The 21,561-nt window shown below is 40.8% G+C and overlaps 2 protein-coding genes across 6 annotated transcripts in view; one reads left to right on the top strand and one right to left on the bottom strand.

Moving 5' to 3' along the window:
• SMYD4 (SET and MYND domain containing 4) overlaps positions 1–13,334 on the bottom strand; it is a 48,833-nt gene extending 35,499 nt beyond the window's left edge. For 2 of the 4 annotated variants that reach the window (XM_073797342.1, XM_019926914.3), the window contains exons 1-2: positions 12,914–13,334; positions 11,903–12,048 (exon numbers count right to left, since the gene is read on the bottom strand). In XM_073797342.1, coding sequence (XP_073653443.1) covers positions 11,903–12,036 — 134 coding nt within the window. In that variant the 5' untranslated portion in view covers positions 12,037–12,048; positions 12,914–13,334. Of the gene's footprint in view, positions 1–8,926; positions 9,055–11,898; positions 12,049–12,913 lie in introns of those variants that run through there. The other 2 variants (XM_019926915.3, XM_033848229.2) reach the window with 2 other exon arrangements.
• Positions 13,326–21,561, top strand: part of RPA1 (replication protein A1) — a 53,324-nt gene continuing 45,088 nt past the window's right edge. The window contains exon 1 of one of the 2 annotated variants that reach the window (XM_004320861.4): positions 13,326–13,478. In XM_004320861.4, coding sequence (XP_004320909.1) covers positions 13,446–13,478 — 33 coding nt within the window. In that variant the 5' untranslated portion in view covers positions 13,326–13,445. The remainder of the gene's footprint in view (positions 13,479–21,561) is intronic. The other variant, XM_033848230.2, reaches the window with a different exon arrangement.

The following is a 21,561-nucleotide window of genomic DNA, read 5'->3' as shown; positions in this document are numbered from 1 at the left end:
ACAACTAAGACCTGGTGCAGCCAAAATAAATAAATAAATAATATATAAATAAATATTTAAAAAAATAAAGGGGGCTTCCCTGGTGGCGCGGTGGTTGAGAGTCCGCCTGCCGATTCAGGGGACACGGGTTCGTGCCCCGGTCCGGGAGGCTCGCACATGCTGCGGAGCGGCTGGGCCCGTGAGCCATGGCCGCTGGCCCTGCGCGTCCGGAGCCTGTGTTCCGCAACGGGAGAGGCCACAGCGGTGAGAGGCCCGCGTACCACAAAAATAAATAAATAAATAAGGTACCAGGTCTACATAGTTTTACAGGATTTTCCTACCAGCTTTAAAGAATCAAATAATCCCTACATTATATAAATTATTTCAGAGCATAGAGAAATATGGGAAGCTCTCCAGTTCATACTATGAGGCTATCATAACCCTGATACCAAGAGCTGATGAATAGAGCACACACACACAAATATATAGTCTAATACCATTTAAGAACATAGATATAAAAATCCTAAAAATAACCTCAGCAAATTGAATCTACCCCTGTGTTAAAAAAAATGTTAGATGATAACCAGAGTTATTCTCCAAAACAGTTCAGCTTCAGTAAATCTACTGATGTCAATTCTGCCTTAACAGATTAAAGTGGAATAAGAAAATGATCATTCCTCCCAAAATATATCAAAAAAAAGGACTGATAAAATTCAACACTTATTTATGATACAATATAGTGCAACTTCCTTAAACTGATAAAGGGTATATACTATAAACCTATAGCAATGTCCTAAATGCCTGTTACTATTCAACATTGCACCAGAGGTCTAAATAATGCTATAATTAAAAAGTAAAAGAAGAGGTACAAATATTTGAAAGGAGGATTGCTGTTTGCAGATATACTTACTAAAAATTCTAAGTGGATTGGCATAAAAAATGATGAAATAATGTGAACGTACAGTGAGGTGGCCTATTATAAGATGATTCCTAGCTTATATTTATACCACCGATCATCAGTCAGAGAATGTAATTGGGGGAAAAAGTCTTATTCACAAGAACAACAAAAACCTTGTAAGAAGTAGAATAAATCTAAGAGGAAATGTGCAAGACCTATATAAAGAAAATGATAAAACTTTATTTAAGGACATAAAAGAAGCCCTAAACAAGTGGCAAGACATACCCTTTACGTAAATGAGGAAATTTAATATTGTAAAGGTGTCAAGTCTCCCTAAATGAATCTATAAATTCCCAATCAAAAACCCAACAACACTTTTTATTGAACTTGACAGTCAATTCCGAAGTTCACATGGGGGAAATGTACACAAAATAGCCAAGATATTCTTGAAAAAGAATAATGACTGTGTATATGTGCGTGGGAACTTGGCTTAACAGATAGCAAAGCCACATTTGTACCAGACTTCCCTGCTTTCAACTGCTCCTTCTCACCACGTCTGGTAACAAAATCTCAGGGGGGAAACCATTCCTTGTGGTTGAAGTAGGATTGACCCCAATTTTGCAAGACCGCTGGGCATGTGTTACAGGCCTGGCCAATCAGAGGAGCCCACATCTTTGGTTGAAGGGGTGTGCATGCCATCAAAGTTAGGTTGGTCAGAGTCCAACCCAGACCTTTTCTGCCAAAACTCTTAGGAAAGATGACCTCTTTTCTTGTGGTTATTAAGCTCTTATCAGCATGTGCTCAAGGTTACCAATGGTTATACTGCCCACCAGGTGGAGAGAGTCTGCCTGACAGATGAAGAGATAGAGTCTGATGACATCTTCTGAGCTCCTGGATACAACTCAGCTTAAAAATAGATCTGCCTTTGCACATCCTAGTTTCCATAGCCTATAGATTTCCTAATTTGAGCTGGGTTTCTGTCACTTGAAACTGAAAAAATTCTAGTATGATACTATAAAGTTACAGTAATTAAAACTCTTTGGTTTTGGCACAGACGTAGAGTCTAGAAACTCATTTATAGATAAGTGGGAATTTAATAAATGTGGCATTTTGAAGCACTGAGGAAAGGATGGACTATTCAATAAATGACGTGGGAAAACTATCTGGAATAAAACTTAGAATATTCCTTCACATCACACACAAAAATAAATTCCAGATGGATTAGCGAGCTAAAACTAAAAGACAAAACTACCAAAAAAGTTAGAAGAAAATAAAGAATATTTTTATAATCTTGGAGAAGAGTAGACTATCCTAAGACACATAACCCAGAAACCATAAAAGAAAAAGACAGAAACGGCTGTAAAAAAGTTAAAATACATGCATGCAATTTATATATAATGAGACACAATAAGTAAAATAAAAATAGATAAATAATAGACTAGGAGAAAAATTAGTAGCATATATAATAGCAAAGAAATATATAGTCAGACTCATGAAGACCCCTTAAAAATTATTAAGAGAAAGACAGACAACCCGCTAGAGAAATGGGCAAAGGACACAAACAAAAACTCACAGAACAAATATTAATGAGTAATATCAGAAATGGTGCATTACTTCACTAGTAATCAGAATGCAAATTAAAACAAGATTATTTTGTCCTTAAGGTTGCCAAAATTAAAGACTGTTGCCTTCTGGGACTTCCCTGTCCCACTGGCAGTCCAGTGGCTAAGATGCCGTGCTTCATGGGACTTCCCTGGTGGCGCACTGGTTAAGAATCCGCCTGCCAATGCAGGAGACACGGGTTCGAGCCCTGGTCTGGGAAGATCCCACATGCCACGAAGCAACTAAACCCATGCGCCACAACTACTGAACCTGTGCTCTAGAACCCATGAGCCACAACTACTGAGCTCGTGTGCCACAACTACTGAAGCCTGCATGCCTACAGCCCGTGCTCCACAACAAGAGAAACCACCGCAATTAGAAGCCCGCACACCACAATGAAGAGTAGCCCCCGCTCGCTGCAACTAGAGAAAGCCCGTGCGCAGCAATGAAGACCCAGTGCAGCCAAAAATAAATATATATATATATATAAATTTATTTTAAAAAAAGACTCCGTGCTTCTACCGTAGGGGGCACAGGTTCGACCCCTGGTGGGGGAACTAAGATCCCTCATGTGGTGCGGTGCGGCAAAAAAAAAAAAAAGACTGTTATTTTCTAACGTTGGCGAGGATATGTTCATGGTAAGTGGGTAAAGCCTTCTTGGAAGACAATTTGGAAGTATTTATTAAATTTAAATTGCTCATAACCACTGATGTAACAAATCTTCTTCTAAGAATCTATCTTAAATTCTAAACATATGTACAACATATATAAAAGTTGTTCATTCTTTTCAGCATTGTTTGTAACAGTAAAAAAACAAAAACCACCACCTGGAAAGAACATAACTGCCCATCAATAGGGAAACAAATAAGTAAGTTGTGGCAATAATATACTAGCAATCTCATTTGGTTGCTAAAAAGATTAAGGTGTGATGTTGCAAAAACCCTCGAAGAACAAAGCACATAATATAATCTAATAGAGGAGAAAAAGATACGCGCACATTTATGTACAAATGTACGAGAATACATAAAAAAGAAATAGAAAGTTCTAATAACTTGTGGTAATCACTGAAAGAGAATGAGAAGGCTAAGGGGGAAATTTCATGTTTTACTTTATTAAATATTGTATCAATCTTTTGCGATGAGAACGTACTTGTATCTTACTAACATTAATAAAAAAGAAAAACAACAAGCCAAAGAAAAAAAAGTATAACCCTAATTGTACCTAGTACCTGAACTGGCAAGGCTCAAGGTTGAATTATTTCATTCAACCAAAATCGGAGTGCCTCTATGTGCCAGACACGGTAATAGCTGCTGGCACAAAGATAAATATGAAAACCTTGAACTTGAAAGGTTATGTGTTTATGTGTATATATAAGGCTCTCATTCACGTGTCATGCTGAGTATTAATATGTGCCAGCCACTGAACTAAAAGCTTTACCAAACTATCACTCAATCAATATTTATTGAGTACCTGTTTTTTTGACACTACACTACTCTTGTCTGCAGAAAGACAAACAAATACAGACATGGTTCTTGCCTTCATGGAGTTTATAGTCTAGTAGTAAAGATAGACATTAATCAAATGATTACACAAATATAAAAAGGAAAGGTATGCAGTGTTGTAAATGCATAAAAAATGAAGATGACCCAGCAGGGACTCAGGGAAGGCTTTCCTAAGGAAGATGTAGCTGATCCTGAAGGATGAGAAATTAGTAAGGACATGGTGGAGTGCATAGGAAAAGCACTTCAGGCAAAAGAAATACCCTAAGAAAAGACCATGTGACAAGAAGCAGCATAGTGCACATCAAGAACTAAAAGAAGGCCCATATGTCTGAAAGGTGAGTGTGGTGAGAGAGGAAGCCAGAGAGATAGGCAGTGGTCAGACTGCAATGTCTTTTTTTTTTTTTTTTTTTTTGTGGTACGCGGGCCTCTCACTGCTGTGGCCTCTCCCGTTGTGGAGCACAGGCTCCAGACGCGCAGGCTCAGCAGCCAGGGCTCACGGGGCCAGCCGCTCCGCGGCATGTGGGATCTTCCCGGACCAGGGCACGAACCCATGTCCCCTGCATCGGCAGGCGGACTCTCAACCACTGCACCACCAGGGAAACCCAGACTGCAATGTCTTACTGGCTGCATTGAGAATTTTTGTCTTTACTGCAAGAGCAAAAGAAACTGGTTTTAAGTGAGAGCAATATAATCTGATTTGTGTTTTGAAAAATGATTCATGCTGTGATGTAGGAAACAGTCTGGAGGGAGGCAAGGATGAATATAGGAAACCAGTCAAGAAGCAATTGTAATGGTCTGGCTACCGATAGTAATTTGGGTTAGGGAAGTAAAGGGAGTATATTAATTTTTTTGCTGCTGTAACGAATTTCCACAAAATTAGTGGCTTAAGGGCCTGGGTTCGATCCCTGGTTGGGAACTAAGATCCCACAGGCCATGCGGCACGGCCAAAAAAAAATAAATAAAATTTAGTGGCTTAAGAGAAACAAAAATTTATTATCTTACAGTTCTGAAAGGCAGAAGTCTGGCACAGGTTTCAACGGGCTAAAATCAAGGTGTTGGTAGGGATGAATTGTTTTCTGGAGCTTTTGGGGAGAATCTGTTTCCTTGTCTTTTCCAGTTTCTAGAGGCTGCCTACATTCCTTGGCTTGTGGCTCCCTTTCTCTGTCTTCAAAGCCAGCAATGGTGCATCTCTGACCATTCTTCCACAGTCACTTCTCCCTCTGACTCCTCTTTTCTGCTTCCTTTTTTCTACTTTTAAGGACACTTGTGATTAAACTGGGCTCACCTGGATGATCCAGGCTACTTTCCCTGTCTTAAATTGGATTTAAAAAAAAATTAATTTGTTTATTTTGGCTGAGTTGGGTCTTCGTTGCTGTGTGCAGGCTTTCTCTAGTTGTGGCAAGTGGGGGCTACTCTTTTTGCGGTGCGCAGTCTTCTCATTGCGGTGGTTTCTCTGGCTGCAGAGCACAGGCTCTAGGCACGTGGGCTTAGTAGTTGTGGCTCACGGGCTCCAGAGCACAGGCTCAGTAGTTGTGGCACACAGGCTTAGCTGCTCCGTGGCATGTGGGATCTTCCCGGACTAGGGATCGAACCCACGTCCCCTGCATTGGCAGGCGGATTTTTAACCACTGTGCCATCAGAGAAGCCCCTTAAATTGGATTTTTAGCAACCTTAATTCCATCTGCAACCTTAACTTCCCTTTATCATGTTACCTAACATATTCACAAATCTGGGGATTATGACATGGACATCTTTGGGGTATATTTTTCTGCCTGCCACACGGGGAAATGGGGGAGACTGACTTGATGGGATTATACATATATAAATATATGTATATGTATGATTTTTCTTTGGTTACTTTTCAGATTTATTCTTTTTTTATCTTTAGTTTTAGCAGTTTGAGTCTGATGTCCCAAGGTGTGATTTTATTTATGTTTACACTGTTTAGGATTTGCTGAGCTTCTGGAATCTGTGGGTTGATGTCTTTTATCAGTTTTAGAAAATCTGCAGTCATCTTTTTGGAATATTGCTTCTGAACGACTCTCTTCTTTCCTGAGACCTCAATTACAAGTATGTTAGACTATCTGATTGTCTCTTATATGCTATCATATCTCTTATATGCTGTGCCATTTTTTCCATTCTTCTTTTCTTCCTATGCTTCATTTTGTTTTTCATTAACCTGTAAGCCAGTTTCCTAATCCAATGTTCCACTGCATCCAATTTTCTGTCAAGCTTAAGAATTAAGTTGATTTCAGTTACAGTATGTTTGAGTTCCAGAAAGTCCATTTAATTTTTTTTTGCCTTCTAGCATTAAAAAACTGTTTTTATTGAGGTAAAATACATATAACATAAAATTTACCATCTCAACCATTTTTTTTTTTTTTTTTGTGCTGTACATGGGCCTCTCACTGTTGTGGCCTCTCCCGTTGCGGAGCACAGGCTCCGGACGCGCAGGCTCAGCGGCCATGGCTCACGGGCCCAGCCGCTCCGCGGCATGTGGGATCTTCCCGAACCAGGGCACGAACCCGTGTCCCCTGCATCAGCAGGCGGACTCTCAACCACTGCGTCACCAGGGAAGCCCCCATCTCAACCATCTTAAAGTATATAGTTCAGTGGTATTATATACATCCATAATGTTATACAACCATCATCAACATCTATTTCCATAACTCTTTTCATCTTGTAAAACTGAAACTCCATACTCATTAAACAATAACCCTCCATTCTCCCCAGCCCTCAGCCCCTGGCAACCACCATTTTACTTTCTGTGTCTATGATTTTTGACTACGTTAGGTACTGAAATTTATTATTTTTTATAGATTCCAATTCTCTGTTGGAATCTATCTTTTCATCCACCTTGTCCACCTTTTCCTCTAGTTTCTTCAACATGTTAATCAGTTATTTAAAAGACCTGGTCTACAAACTCCTGTATGTAAACATCAGTCAATCTATTTCTAATGTTCATTTTTTCTCTTCATTATGGGTCATTTTAATGTCCCTCCGCAGTTTAGTAATTTTGTGTTCCTGACACATTATGTATGGAAGACACAATGAAGCAACACAACACCTTCCACCATGGAAGTGCCCCCTTTCCCCTGCTAGGCAGATAGGATGAGGGGCTGGCCTACCTTTATCAAGAGCTGAATTTGATCAGCATTGGTCTACAGTTTTATTAAAACTCAGTACTCCTCTGGTTTCTTCCTATTCTTGGGTGTGGACCTCCTGAGCTTTTGGTTGAGAGACTGGAGGTCTCTGTCTTCTCATGCCTGAAAGTTTTGGTCTCAGGATGTTTTGAGCTAGAATTTTTAACTTATCATACCAGAGGTTCAAAATCCAGCAAATGTCTTGATAGGAAGATTGTATGTGTGTTTGTTGCAGGCCCCTTTCCACTAGGGGGATTCTGCTCCTCAGCATTGCAAGATTGCGGGAGATTGTATTCTGCCTTTTTGGTAGGCCTCCTGCACTTCCTGAGAACTCAGTAAACGTCCCATGAGGCAAACAAACTTTAAATTTGGGCCTTGAGTTTGGCCATCTTGTAGTTTCCAATCCATCACATCAGCCCCAAATGACCGCCAAAAGGTCTGCTGGTTTCAGTTTCCCCCAGGACAGTCCCTGTGCTTGGGGCCAGCCTGATCCTCAGCCTTCAATTACCCCCAGGAAAGACCATGGCTAGCGAACGCCTAGGAGGGAGTCTTCCCTCTCTGGAATTTTAGTCCTCTGGTCCTTGTTGCTCTCTGGTGTCTTTAAAAATATGATTATTGTCATATCAGTATTTTTTAGTTTCAAAAGTACTGCCTGTTGTGACCTATTATATCCTATCCAGAAGCAGAAGTCCTATTTGCTAAATTTGAAAGAAATTCAGCATTCACAGCCCTAAAATGGACAAAATTGGGCAATGGATTTAATACGGGATATGGGGAAGAAGGAAAAATCAGGCATGACTCCTAGGTTTCTGGGCAGCAACTGGATGGATGGTGGTGTAATTCACTAAGGAATCATGATGATCTGAAGTAAAAAGGGGGAATGATCATGAGTTATTTTAAAATATAAAATGGGGGACTTCCCTGGTGGTGCAGTGGTTAAGAATCCGCCTGCCAATGCAGGGGACACGGGTTTCAGCCCTGCTCTGGGAAGATCCCACATGCCACAGAACAACCAAGCTTGTGCACCACAACTACTGAGCCTGCGTTCTAGAGCCCGCGAGCCACAACTACTGAAGCCCACGCACCTAGAGCCCATGTTCTGCAACAAGAGGAGCCACCGCAATAAGAAACCCATGCACTGCAATGAGGAGTAGCCCCCACCTGCGGTAACTAGAGAAAGCCTGCACACAATGAAGACCCAACAGAGCCAAAAATAAATAAATACACACACACACACACACACACACACACACACACACACACACACATATATAAATGGTTCACAGGTTTCTAGTTTTAGGAACTGAAATAAGGCAGTGCAGTTCATTAAGATAGACACCACTGGAAGGTAATCTAATTTCGAAGACAAGATTGTGAGTTTGGTTTTGGATATGTTGAATTTTAAGTATCTTTGAGGCTTTAAGTAGTCATCTGATTTAGACATTTGTGTCTCAGAGAAGTAGTGAGGGCTGGAGATATAATTTTAAGGGTAATTGGCATATAGGAGGTAATTGATGTCATGGGTGTGAATGAGGCTGAACCGGTTGAGAATAGAGAGTGACTAAGAAAGAGCCTAGGCTGGAGTCTTGAGGAACTCCAACATTAAACAATCAGACAAATCCTCTTCTTTGATTTATATTCCTTTCAGTGCTCCAAAACTTCAAATTTGGATTCTTACTGATACTCCTTTTTGCTGTTAGTAAGCTGTATCAATTTATCTTGTACATCATCAGAATCCAACCACTTCTCATCATCCCCACTACTACCACCCTGGCCCAAATTACTATCACCCCCTCTCTCACCTGGATTAAAGCAACAGCCTTCCAACAATTCTCTTTATTTCCACTCTTACTCCTGCTATACTCAACACAGTGGTCAGAGCAATCCTTTAAAACAGGGACCGGGGGACTTCCCTGGTGGTGCAGTGGTTGAGAGTCCGCCTGCCGACGCAAGGGACACGGGTTCGTGCCCCGGTCCGGGAAGATCCCACATGCCGTGGAGCGGCTGGGCCCGTGAGCCATGGCCACTGAGCCTGCGCGTCCGGAGCCTGTGCTCCGCAACGGGAGAGGCCACAACAGTGAGAGGCCCGCGTACCGCAAACAAACAAACAAACAAACAAAAAAAACAAGGATCAGCAAACTTTCTCTAGAAAACCAGAGAGTAAATATTTAGCCTGCTTGGGCCAAGAGGTAAAATCGAGGCTATTACATAGGTGCTTATACAACAAAAGAAAAAACACGCTTGTAAAAATCATTTACTGACCAAATTCAAGGTATAATAATTGAGTACAATTTTTTTGTAACACAGGTCTACTCATGAGAAGAATGAAAAAATTTTTTAAAAAATGGATACCATTTTGCTAAACTGGAGTTCAAAGCCAATGTTCCCAATCATCAAATCGACTACGAATATTTATCTGTAAAAACCATTCTTAGCTGATGGCCACACAAAAACAGGCAGTGGCATGGATTTACCCTGTGGGTTGATGTGTGCAGACATCTGTTTAAAATATAATCAGATCGTATCACTCGTATCTCAAAACCCTGTGAATTAGTTTTCTATCGTTGTGTAACAACTACCACACATTCAGCAGGTTAAAACAATACCGATTTATTATCCTCAGTTCTGTAGATCAGAAGTCCAGGTGGGCTTACCTGGGCTCTCTGCTTAGGGTCTCACAAGGCTGAAATCAAGGTGACCTCTTATAGAGAGGATCTGGGCAAGAATCTATATCTAAACTCATCCAGGATGTTGAGTTTAGAACCGACAGAAGCCAGTTCCTTGCAATTATAGGTCTGAGGTCCCCATTTCCTTGCTGGCTGTTAGCCAGGAAGCACTCTCAGTTTCTAGAAGCTTCCTACATTCCTTGTCATGTGTCATGTAGCTCCACCTTCAAAGTCAGCCAAATCGCATTCAAACCTCATGCTTTGAATCTCTCTGATTTCCCTTTCTGCTACCAGCTGGGAAGAACTCTCTGCTTTTAAAGGTCTGGTCTGATTGGGTTACACCCACCCAGTAATTATATCTCAAAGTCAGGGGGCTTGGGACTTTCATTACATCAGCCAAATCCCTTCCCAGCAGTGCTTAGGTTAATGTTAGATTGAGTAACCAGGGGACCAGAATGCTGGCGTGGGGGCAGAGGGAGCATCTTTAGAATTCTGCCTACTACACCCCGCAATAACTTCCTACTCAGGGTAAAAAGATAAGGCACTAAGAAAGGGTCAACTCGATTTGTGCCACCTGCTCTTCCCCAACTCCCATGCATGTCCCATTACCTCTCTGATGGTATTTCCTACCACTCTCCCTCTGGCTTACTCTGTTCATCCACCACTAGCTGTTCATCCAACTTGCTGTTGCTTAAACATGCCAGACACGCTCCCACCTTAGGATCTCTGCCTGGAATGCTCTTCTCTCAGATAGCTACTTTGTTAACTCCTGTATCTCCAAGACTTTGCTCCACTTTCACTCTTTCAATGAGGCATATCTGATTATACTACTTAATACTACAGTCTGTACTCTCGCTCCTGGCACTGCCTACTTCCCCTACCCTGTTCAATTTTTCCTTTTTTTCTACTGTATTTCTCACCTTTAACATACTATATATTTTAACTTATTTATGTTTATTGTCTGTCCTTCCTTGCTACAATTAAGCTCCTCAAAGGTAAGGATCTTTGTCTATCTTTTTTTAAATGATGTATTTTTTGTTTACTAAGCACTTAGCACAGTGGCTGGCACAAAACAGATGTTCAATAAAAATTCACTGAACGAAGTTTGGGAAACCCGTGCTTCAGTTTTTTATTTACTTATTTTTTATTTTTTTGGCCACGCCGCAGCATGCAGGATCTTGGTTCCCCAACCAGGGATGGATGCCGTGCACCCCGCGGTGGAAGCAGAGTCTTAACCACCGGACCACCAGGGAAGTCCCGTTTCAGTTTTTTATATACATATAAAAAACTAGTATACGAACTAGGTTGTGATGTAAAATGTATTTCTTATTGAAGAGTGTAGTCAAGAGTGTTTGAAAACTACTGGGGTTAGACTGTATGACCTCTATGGCTATTTCCAAATATGAGCATGTATGAATTTCTATGTGCAGCTAGTAAATGTCCACTATATCCTTTGGGATACGGCAAGGTGCACAGCCTAGTGACGACAGCAAGGCACTGATTACTGAAACATAATATTGACTCTGAAAAAGCTAAATAGCATCCCTACCTGTTGTATAATAGTAGGTTAGAAAGAACTGTGGAAACAGCAAGAACTGTTGAATGCCCCAAAATATAAAAATCTAAATGTAACTCTTCCATCAAAAAGAGATATAATTTGATGGGCTTCCCTGGTGGCATAGTACTTAAGAACCCACATGCCAACACAGGGGACACGGGTTCGAGCCGTGGTCCGGGAAGATCCCACATGCCACGGAGCAACTAAGCCTGTGTGCCACAACTACTGAGCCTGCGCTCTAGGGCCCGTGTGCCACAACTAATGAGCCCGTGTGCTGCAACTACTGAAGCCTGCGCGCCTAGAGCCCGTGCCCCACAACAGGAGAAGCCACTGCAATGAGAAGCCTGCGCACTGCAAGGAAGAGTAACCCCCACTCGACGCAACTAAAGAAAGCCTGGGTGCAGCAACGAAGACCCAACGCAATACCCAACGAAGAAAATAAATAAATAAATAAATTTATATTTAAAAAAAAAGAGATGTAATTTGAGAGCAAATCACAAAAGACAACGTTTTCCGCATCAAAATTTCCCTGGTTAAAGCTTCCACTCACTTACTGAAGAAGCGAAGATGAGTGAAGAAAGATATCGCTTAAAGTCTCTGCTGTAGAAATTGTAACCTGAATGGACTTGGGGAGCAAAGACCACTTCTGAAGTACGTATGATTTCCACTCATCCACGGGCAGATCCATGCTACTTTAAATCTAAAAAATGAATAAGAAAATAAGGAATTCGGATTTCTACAAATGCACAATTCTAGAAAGTCAAGATTTCATTCAAGCATGCATGAAGCAACAAAATCAATTCTTGTGGTCTCTTCCTATAGTTGTTTACATGCTGAGGAAGCATCTATTGTTTCTCACCCCAATTCACTCAACATCCCTTCATTCAGAAATATTTATTGAAAGCTTACTTTGTTCCAGGCATCATACTAGGTACTGGTTATACAATGATGAATCAGAACTCTTACCCAGTTCAGTATTTTCTTTTCAATCCCCAGGTCACTCCTTTAGTTCAAGCCCGCACCATTTCCTGTCTGGCATTCTTTCTGGAGTGTCATAACTAGTCTCCATGCCCTCAGACCCCCCCCCCACTTCCCCATTCCAAATTCAGTCCATCTTCCACACTGAGACAGATGTCAGTACTCCGCCTTAAATTCATCAATGCTCCTCCTAGCATTTAGGGAAGCCCAGTACAAATCCTTCATTATTTGACTCTTGGCTTACTTTCTAATGCTCAAGTCTCACTTCTTCCTCTGTACCCTACTATCTAGCTACTCAAAGCTATCCCCAGCTTGCCAGGTTACTCATCTCCCTAGGTTTTACAAAGACTATTCATTGGCCCTACCCTCACTTGGAGTCCACCTGGCAAATTTCCCAACATTCTTCAAGACCCAGTTCAAATGGTACCTCCTCTGGGAAGCCTTCCCTGATTTTTCCACCTGTGATAGCAGCACACTGTCTCTCCTGGGGCCCAAACCATGTCTATCTTGAGTTAGTGCTCCTCACAGCAGAAATTCCCTCGACAGACTGTGCTCTCCTCTGAGGGTAGGGACCAGGTCTTATTTACCTTGAGAGATTCCCCACTCTGCCAAGCTCAGGGTCTGGAACCTGAGGGAGCTCAGCTCTGGGCTGCTGAAGGAAGCAAGTCAATACTTTGACTACATCTAGTAGCAGAGTTACTAGGGCAACAGCTCTACCACTCCTCTGGGCTACCAATCAGTGTCTGCCCACCAAAGGCCGAGTTGGGACTCTCGGAAAGCTGCCGGAACTCCTCCACTCTGCGACCTTCGCTGCGTCCGCGTCACGCTTCGCGCATCACGCTTCGCGCGCTCCGTGGTTCCGCGCCCCGCCCCCAGGCCCCGCAATCCAGCGACTAGGCCCCGGACCTGGGCTCCGGTGAGTCACGTGGGCCGCCCGCCGTGCCTCGACCAATGAGGTGGCTGCTCGGCTCCTAAACCCGCCCCCGTGCCCTGCGCACGTCGGGAGGTCTTCGCGGTGCACGCAGGTCCTCTGGCCAATCGCTTTGGAGCGCGCGGGTTCCCTGGAGTAGAGCCAGGGCTGCAGGGGTGTCGGAGCGCAGTAGTTGTTGCGGCGGAACCATGGTGGGCCACCTGAGCGAGGGGGCCATTGCGGTGAGGAGACGCCTCGGAGCCGGGCGCGGGCCGGGGTGGCTGTGGGCCTTGGGGCTGTGCGGGGTGGAGAAGGGGGAGAGAACACGGGAGGAGGAGACAGCGGGGGCCGGGGAGGAACCGCCGGGTGACTCCCTAGAGTCATCACTCCTCAAAGCATTTTTCCCATCGTCTTTTAAACACGCTCATGTTTTTCCTGCTTAAGGAAATGAAACAAAATAAACTGTTGATTTTCACCCATCTCTCTCCCGCAGCCACTCTCTTTCTCCTCCCCTTCCCCCATCCGCAGCCTAACTTTCCTAGAGTTGTCAGTTTTCAGTTCTTTCTTTTTCTCGCCTCCCATTAACCCTTCAACAGACTCCAATCAGTCACTCCCCTGATCACTATAGAAGTAACCCTGGCTAAAGTCAGCAGTGCCTCCAGGTCGTTAAATCCAACAGACACTTTTGAGAGTTACATTTACCCGAGTTTTTAGCAGCGTTTGACTATTGATCATCGCTTTCTTTTGGTAACACCCTCTTCTTTCGGTTTCTGTGGCTCAGCTTGGCTTGTCTTTCCCCGTCTGGAGATCTCTCTGTAAATTTTTGTTGACTCTTCTCCCGAGACAAATTACCATCTGTATGTCAATTGCTCACAAATATCTGTGTCCGGAGCCACCTTTACTCTGAAAGACAAACCTCTATCAGATGCGTACTTGATATCTCAAAAACATTTTAAATTCAACATGTCCCAAAGCAAATCCATTATCTTTCTAAATTTGGGCCTCTACCGTTCCCTGTCTGGATGAATGGCACCATTATTCATTAAGTTACAACAGCCAGAAATTGTGGAATCATTCTTGCTACACATTCCGTCACCCTGGATGTCCAGTCCCTCCCCAAGTCTGGTGTGTTTTACCTCCACATATATCTCTTAAATGCATCTACTTTTCTCCATCCACACTGGCACCATTGTTTCTGCCTGGCCTTCTCACTTCTACCCAGCATAACTCTCCTCTTGCCATTCCCATCATAGCATATTCCCACCAGTTCTTTCCTCCTTTCAAGCCTTTCCTTTTTTTTTTTTTTAGTTTAAATCCGGGTATATTTCATACTCCTGCCTTCCACAGGGGCTTTGAACATTCTTTAACCTGTTCCTACTGCCTGGGTGGTTCCTCATTCTCCCCTTGCTGACTAACGTAACCTTCAAGTCTCTGCTCAGTTACTTCCTCAGAGAAGCCTTCCTTGACTCCCCTTGCTAGGCTAAATCCCTTTATTTTCAGCCCCTAATTCCTGTTTGTTCACGATATTAAACTCTGCCTTTCCTCTTCTGTCAAATGAGGTTAATCATACCTAGTACCTATTGCCTAAGGTTAGTGGGACGATTAAATGAGCTATTAATTTAAAGTGCTCAGTCCATGCCTGATGCATAATAAATGGTCATTGTATGTTACCTATTATTAATAATCACAGATGTGATCTTACATTTATATGTTGTTTATTTGATTCATATCAGTTACTTTCTGTCTCCCTCCACTGGATTGTAAATTCTTTGAGGCCTGAAATTATGTCTGGTTTTTTGCTCAACATAGTCTCCCCAGTACCGGAAGGACTACTGGCAAGTTTTAGGTGCCCAATAAATGTTTGCTAATTGCGCGTGAGGCAGGGAAAAGAAAGGGACAGAGATGGATGGGGAAGAACAGTTGGCAGAGTTGAGTGAATATTTTAATAAATTAGAAATAACCCTGAGAAGTGATTGCAAATTGTAGTCCTTGTTTACTTTATAGCTGCTACCTTGCATCTTTAAGAAAAATTAGGAATTGTTCTTCACTTTCAAGGAAAGTGACTGGTATTTTTCAAATAATTTGATGGGGCTTCCCTGGTGGCGCAGTGGTTGAGAGTCCGCCTGCCGGTGCAGGGGACGCGGGTTCGTGCCCCGGTCTGGGAAGATCCCACGTGCCGCGGAGCGGCTGGTCCCGTGAGCCATGGCTGCTGAGCCTGCGCGTCCGGAGCCTGTGCTCCGCGACGGTAGAGGCCACAACAGTGAGAGGCCCGCGTACCGCAAAAAAAAAAAAAAAAAATGATGAGTTAGTTTTCGCCATATTCAAAATTTAGGAAACATATTTCCAGTGTTAGGTGAAGTATTACTTAGGTTTTGTTCATAAATGATAAGGAAAATTTGTGTGTGTGTGTGTTTGTGGTGATGGAGTGTAGAGTACCTTTGTCAAGTTTGTTTATCAGCTAAAGCAGGTAATATCATTTTAGTTCAAAAGGCATAGACCCCAAAGGGTAAGCACTAACACACAAATAGTGCATTTTCGGCAAGAGCGAACATAAAATAAGAGATTTTGCGTGGAACTATTGTGGTAAATAGAACTAATAGCATTTGTATCTTGAGTAATTAGGTAATACAAAGAAAGGGGAAGGGAATGAATACTTTTGATCTTTTCCAATGTGCCAGATACTTTATTATAGTCAGTAGTTACAGTAACCCTGTAAAGTAGATTTTTATCATTAACCCCATCTTACAGATGAAGTAATTGAAGTCCAGAGAAGTTAAATAATTTGTGCATGAGGTGAGGATTTGAACGTGTGCTCTGAACCATTCCATTCTGTTGTTTTGTATTTTATTCCTTCCAGTTTTATTGAGATATAATTGACATACAACACTGTATAAGTTTAAGGTGTACAGCATAATGATTTGACTTACATACATCATGAAACAATTACCACAGTAAATTTAGTGAATGTCCATCACCTCATATAGATACAAAATAAAAAGAAAAAAGTATGTTTTTCCTTGTGATGAGAACTCTTAGGATTTACTCTCAATAACTTTCATATATAACATTGTTAATTATATTTCATATATAGCATTGTTAATTATATTAATCATGTTGTATGTTACATCCCTGGTACTTATTTATCTTATAACTGGAAATTTGTACCTTTTGACCACGTTTGTCCGGTTCCTCCTCCCTCTACTTCCTGCCTCTGGTAACCACAAATCTGATCTCTTTTTTCTATAAGTTTGTTCATTTGTTTGTCTGTTTTTGAAGTATAATTGGCTTACAATACTGTGTAAGTTCTTGGTGCACAACATAGTAATTTGATATTTCTGTACATTACAAAATGATCACCACTGTTACTTTGTATTTTTATTAGCAATGTTAATTTGGAAAATTTAAGTCAGTTCTGTCTTAAGTGTATATATCATGCTATATGTCCCAGAAGAGTGAGTCTTATATTCACTATTTATGATGACACAAATAAATTAAAAAGAATGGTAAGGTACTACATGTATTTGGTTTTAGAATCAAATAAAACAGAAAGGTGCTTGATGAAATTACTGACCTGTCCCTTCCCCCAGTTCTGTTCCTTTAAAAAAAAAAAAAAAACCCCTTTACTGAAGTTCAGTTTGATTTATGTATGACAAAAACTATAATACGTATTGTTTACAAACTATATCAGTCTGTAATACATCAAACTATATGCAATAATGCATCAAACTATATGCAGTTTGATGAGTTTTGACAAATGTATACACCACCCCAATCTGCTCCTTTCCCATCCCCTGCCCCTACCCTAGGCAACCACTGTTTTGGGTTCTGGTTTCTATCACTACAGGTTAGTTTTGACTGTTCTAAAACTTCATATAAATGGAATCAAATAATATGTACCCTTTGTGTCTGGCTTCTTTCTTTCAGCAAAATGATTTTTGAGATTTATCCACGTTGTTTCAGTAGTTCGCACCTTTTTATTGCCCAGTAGTGTTCCATGGTATGAATAAACACAATTATTTATTTACCTGTTGAACATTTGGGTTATTTTCCTTTTTGGCTATTATGAATGAAGATGTTATGAACTTTTATGTACAAGTCTTCTTATGGAAATATATTTTAATTCCTCTGAGATAAATATTGGGGAGTGCAGCTGCTGGGTCATGTGATAACTGAACATTTAACTTTATAAGAAATTGCTAAACTATTTCCATAGTGTTTATGAGAATTCTGTTTGCTCCATTTCCTCACGAACACTAAGTGTTGTCAGTCTTTTTAGGTTTACCTATTCTAGTGAATGTGGAGTGGTGTCTCACTGTGATTTTAATTTGTGTTTTGCTGATGACTAATGATCTTGAGCATCTTTTCATGTGCTTATTGGCTGTTTGTATTCCTTCTTTTGTGAAGTGTATGTTCATATCTTTTGCCTGTTTAAAAAATTGGGACGTGTTCTTATTAGTTAGTTGTAAGGATTCTTTATTTAATCAGGACACGTCTTTTGTTAGATAAAAGCATTATATATATTTTCTCCCAATCTGAGGATTTTCATTCTTTTAATGCTGTTTTTTTTAAAAATAAATTTTATTTATTTATTTTCAGCTGCGTTGGGTCTTCGTTGCTGCACACTGGCTTTCTCTAGCTGCGGCGAGCGGGGGCTACTCTTCGTTGTGGTGCGCGGGCTTCTCATCACAGTGGCTTCTCTTGTTGCAGAGCACAGGCTCTAGGCGCGCAGGCTTCAGCAGTTGTGGCACATGGGCTCAGTAGTTGTGGCTCGCGGGCTCTAGAGCACAGGCTCAGTAATTGTGGTGCACGGGCTTAGTTGCTCCGCGGCATGTGGGATCTTCCCGGACCAGGGCTCTAACCCGTGTCCCCTGCATTGGCAGGCAGATTCTTAACCACCAGGCCACCAGGGAAACTCAATGGTGTATTTTTTTTTTTGCGGTATGCGGGCCTCTCACTGTTGTGGCCTCTCCCGTTGTGGAGCAACAGGCTCCGGACGCACAGGCTCAGCGTCCATGGCTCACGGGCCTAGCCGCTCCGCGGCATCTGGGATCTTCCCAGACCGGGGCATGAACCTGTATCCCCTGCATCGGCAGGCGGACTCTCAACCACTGCACCACCAGGGAAGCCCCTCAATGGTGTTTTTTTAAAAGAGCAGTTTTAAATTTTCATGTTCAGTTGGGTTTTTTTTGTTTTGTTTTTCCTTTTCTGAATTGTATTTTTCTGTCCACAAAAATCTTTGTCTCCCTCAAGGTTACAAATCTTTTGTCCTGTGTTTTCTTCTAGAAGTTTTATAGTTTTAGTTTATATTCAGGTCTGTAATCCATTTCAAGTTTACCTTTTTATGTATGGTGTATAGATCATTCTTTCCATTGCAGATATTCAGTGTTTCAGCCCCATTTGTTATAAAGACTATAATGTTCCATTGAATTGTGTTGTCACCTTTGATAAAATTTATATATATGTGGGTCTATATCTAGAATGCCTATTCTGCAATTGCTCTATATGTCAGTACTTACACCAGTACCACATTGTCTTCATAACTGTAGTTATATAGTAAGTCTTGAAATTGGGTAGTATAAATTCTCCAGCTTCATTCTTTTTCAAAATTGTTTTACTGAATCTAGGTTCTCTATATTTTCATATATATTTTAGAATCAGCTTGTCAATTTCTAATAAAGCCTGATGGGATTTTGATTGATAGTACATTACATTTATAGATCAATTTGGGATCAGTTGGCTTCTTACAGACATTGAATGTTTCAAACCATGGACATGCTATATCTCTCATTTACTTAGGTTTTCTTTAATTTCTCTCAGGGTTTTGTAGTTTTCAGTATGCAAATCTTGCATATGTATTGTTAGACTTAGGTTTTTTTAATGATATTAAAATGGTATTTTTAAAAATTTCATTTTCCAGTTGTTAATTGGCAGTATATAAAAATACAGTTGATTTTTGCATATTAACCTTGTATCCTGAAAACTCGGTAAATTGACTTAGTAGCTTTTTGTAGATGCCTTAGGATTTTCTACATACATGACTATCTGCACATAAAGACAGTTTTATTATTTACTTTTCAATCTTTATGCCTTTATTTCTTTTTAAAAATATACATATATATATATATATATATATTTTTTTTTTTTTTTGCCGTACGCGGGCCTCTCACTGTTGTGGCCTCTCCTGTTGCGGAGCACAGTCTCTGGACGTGCAGGCTCAGCGGCCATGGTTCATGGGCCTACCTGCTCCGCAGCATGTGGGATCTTTCCGGACCGGGGAGCGAACCCGTGTCCCCTGCATCGGCAGGCGGACTCTCAACCACTGCGCCACCAGGGAAGCCCTAAAATATATTTTAAAAAAAATTTATTTATCTATTTATTTATTTAGGCTGTGCCAGGTCTTAGTTGTGGCACATGGAATCTTCGTTGTGGTATGTGGACTCTTAGTTGCGGCATGTGGGCTCTTAGTTGTGGCATGCAGGTGGGATCTAGTTCCCCGACCAGGGATCAAACCCGGGCCCCCTTCAATGGGAGCTCAGAATCTTACCCACTGGACCACCAGGGAAGTCCCTATGCCCTTATTTCTTTTTCTCGTCTTGTTGCATTAGTTAGGAGCTCTACTGCCATATTTAATAAAAGTGATGAGAGTTATATCCTTGCCTTGTTCCTGATCTTAGGGGAAGTCATTCAGTCTTTTGCCATTAAGTGTGATTGGTAATTAGATTTTTTGGTAGATGCCTGCTATCAGTTTAACCCTATCTTCTATTCCTAATTTGCTGAGACTTTTTATAATGAATAAATGGTGAATTTTGTCAAATGCTTTTTCTGCATCTATTGAGATGGTTGTGGTTTTTCTTGTTTATTCTGTTAATGTGACAGACTACAATAATAGATTTTTTGGTTTTTTTTTCGGTACGTGGGCCTCTCCCGCTGCGGAGCACAGGCTCCGGACGCGCAGGCTCAGCGGCCATGGCTCATGGGCCCAGCCGCTCCGCGGCATGCGGGATCCTCCCGGACCGGGGCACGAACCTGCATCCCCCGCATCGGCAGGCGGACTCTCAACCAGTGTGCCACCAGGGAAGCCCAATAATAGATTTTTGAATGTTGAGTAAACCTTGCCTTCTTGGAATAAACCTCACATAGTCATGACATATTATATACATTTTATATAGTGCTATAGTTGATTTACTGATATTTTGTTGAGGATTTTTACATCTTTATTGATGAGTGATATATAGATCTGTAATTTTTCTTTCTTACAATGACTGTGTTTTTTCTATCAGAGTAAAGCTAGCATCATACAATGAATTGTAAAGTGTTCTCTTCTATCTCCTGAAATAATTTATGCAGGATTGGTGTTTTTTGTCATTCAGTGTTAGATAGAATTTACCAGTAAAGCCATCTGGACCTAGAGTTTTCTCTTTTGGAATATTTTAAATTATAAATTTAATTTCTTTAATAGATGTAGAATTATCTAGATTTTCTGTATTTTTATGTAGTTTTGATAATTTGTGGGTTTTTTTAAGGGACTTATCCATTTAATCTAAGTTGTTTCATAAATTTCCTGATATTCCCTTATTATATAAATATATATAAAATTTTATATATGTATGATTTATAGTGATGCCTTTTTCATTCCTGGTATTGAGAATGTGTGTTTTCTTTTTCTTGACCAGACTAGCTAGAAGTTTATCAATTTTATTGATCTTTTCAAAGAACCAGCTTTTGGTTCAATTGTGTTTTTCCTATTATTTATCAATTTTCTATTTCATTGATTTTTGCTCTTTTATTATTTCTTTCCTCCTGTGTACTTGGATTTAATTTATTCTTTTTCTGGCTCCTTTTGGTGGAATCTTAGATAATTGACTTGGGAGCTTTTTTCTTCTCTGATGGGAGCATTTAAAGCTGTATTTTCCCTTCTAAGCATTGCTCTAGGTACATCCCACAAATTTAGACAGATTGTATTTTAATTTTCATTCTGTTAATAACTTTCTAATTTCTCTTGTGATTTCTTCTTCAACAGATGGTTTATTTAGAAGGTTGTTGTTTAACTTCCAAGTATTTGGAGATTTTCTAGATATCATATTGTTATTAATTTCTAGTTTAATTGTAGTGTGGTCAAATAACGTACTCTGTATGAATTCAACTTTTCAACATTTATTGAGATTTGTTTTACTGCCCAGTATATGCACTATCTTGATGAAAATGTTCCAGGTACACTTAAAAGAATGTGTATTTTGCAGTTGTTAGATGATCTAATTAGGTCAAGTTTACTGATAGTTTAAGTTTTCTATATTCTTAATTCTATATTTTTTGGTCTATTTGCCC

The sequence above is a fragment of the Tursiops truncatus genome, chromosome 20 (genome assembly GCF_011762595.2).
Source record: "Tursiops truncatus isolate mTurTru1 chromosome 20, mTurTru1.mat.Y, whole genome shotgun sequence".
Taxonomy (NCBI): domain Eukaryota; kingdom Metazoa; phylum Chordata; class Mammalia; order Artiodactyla; family Delphinidae; genus Tursiops; species Tursiops truncatus.
This window is presented reverse-complemented; position numbering and strand designations above follow the sequence as displayed.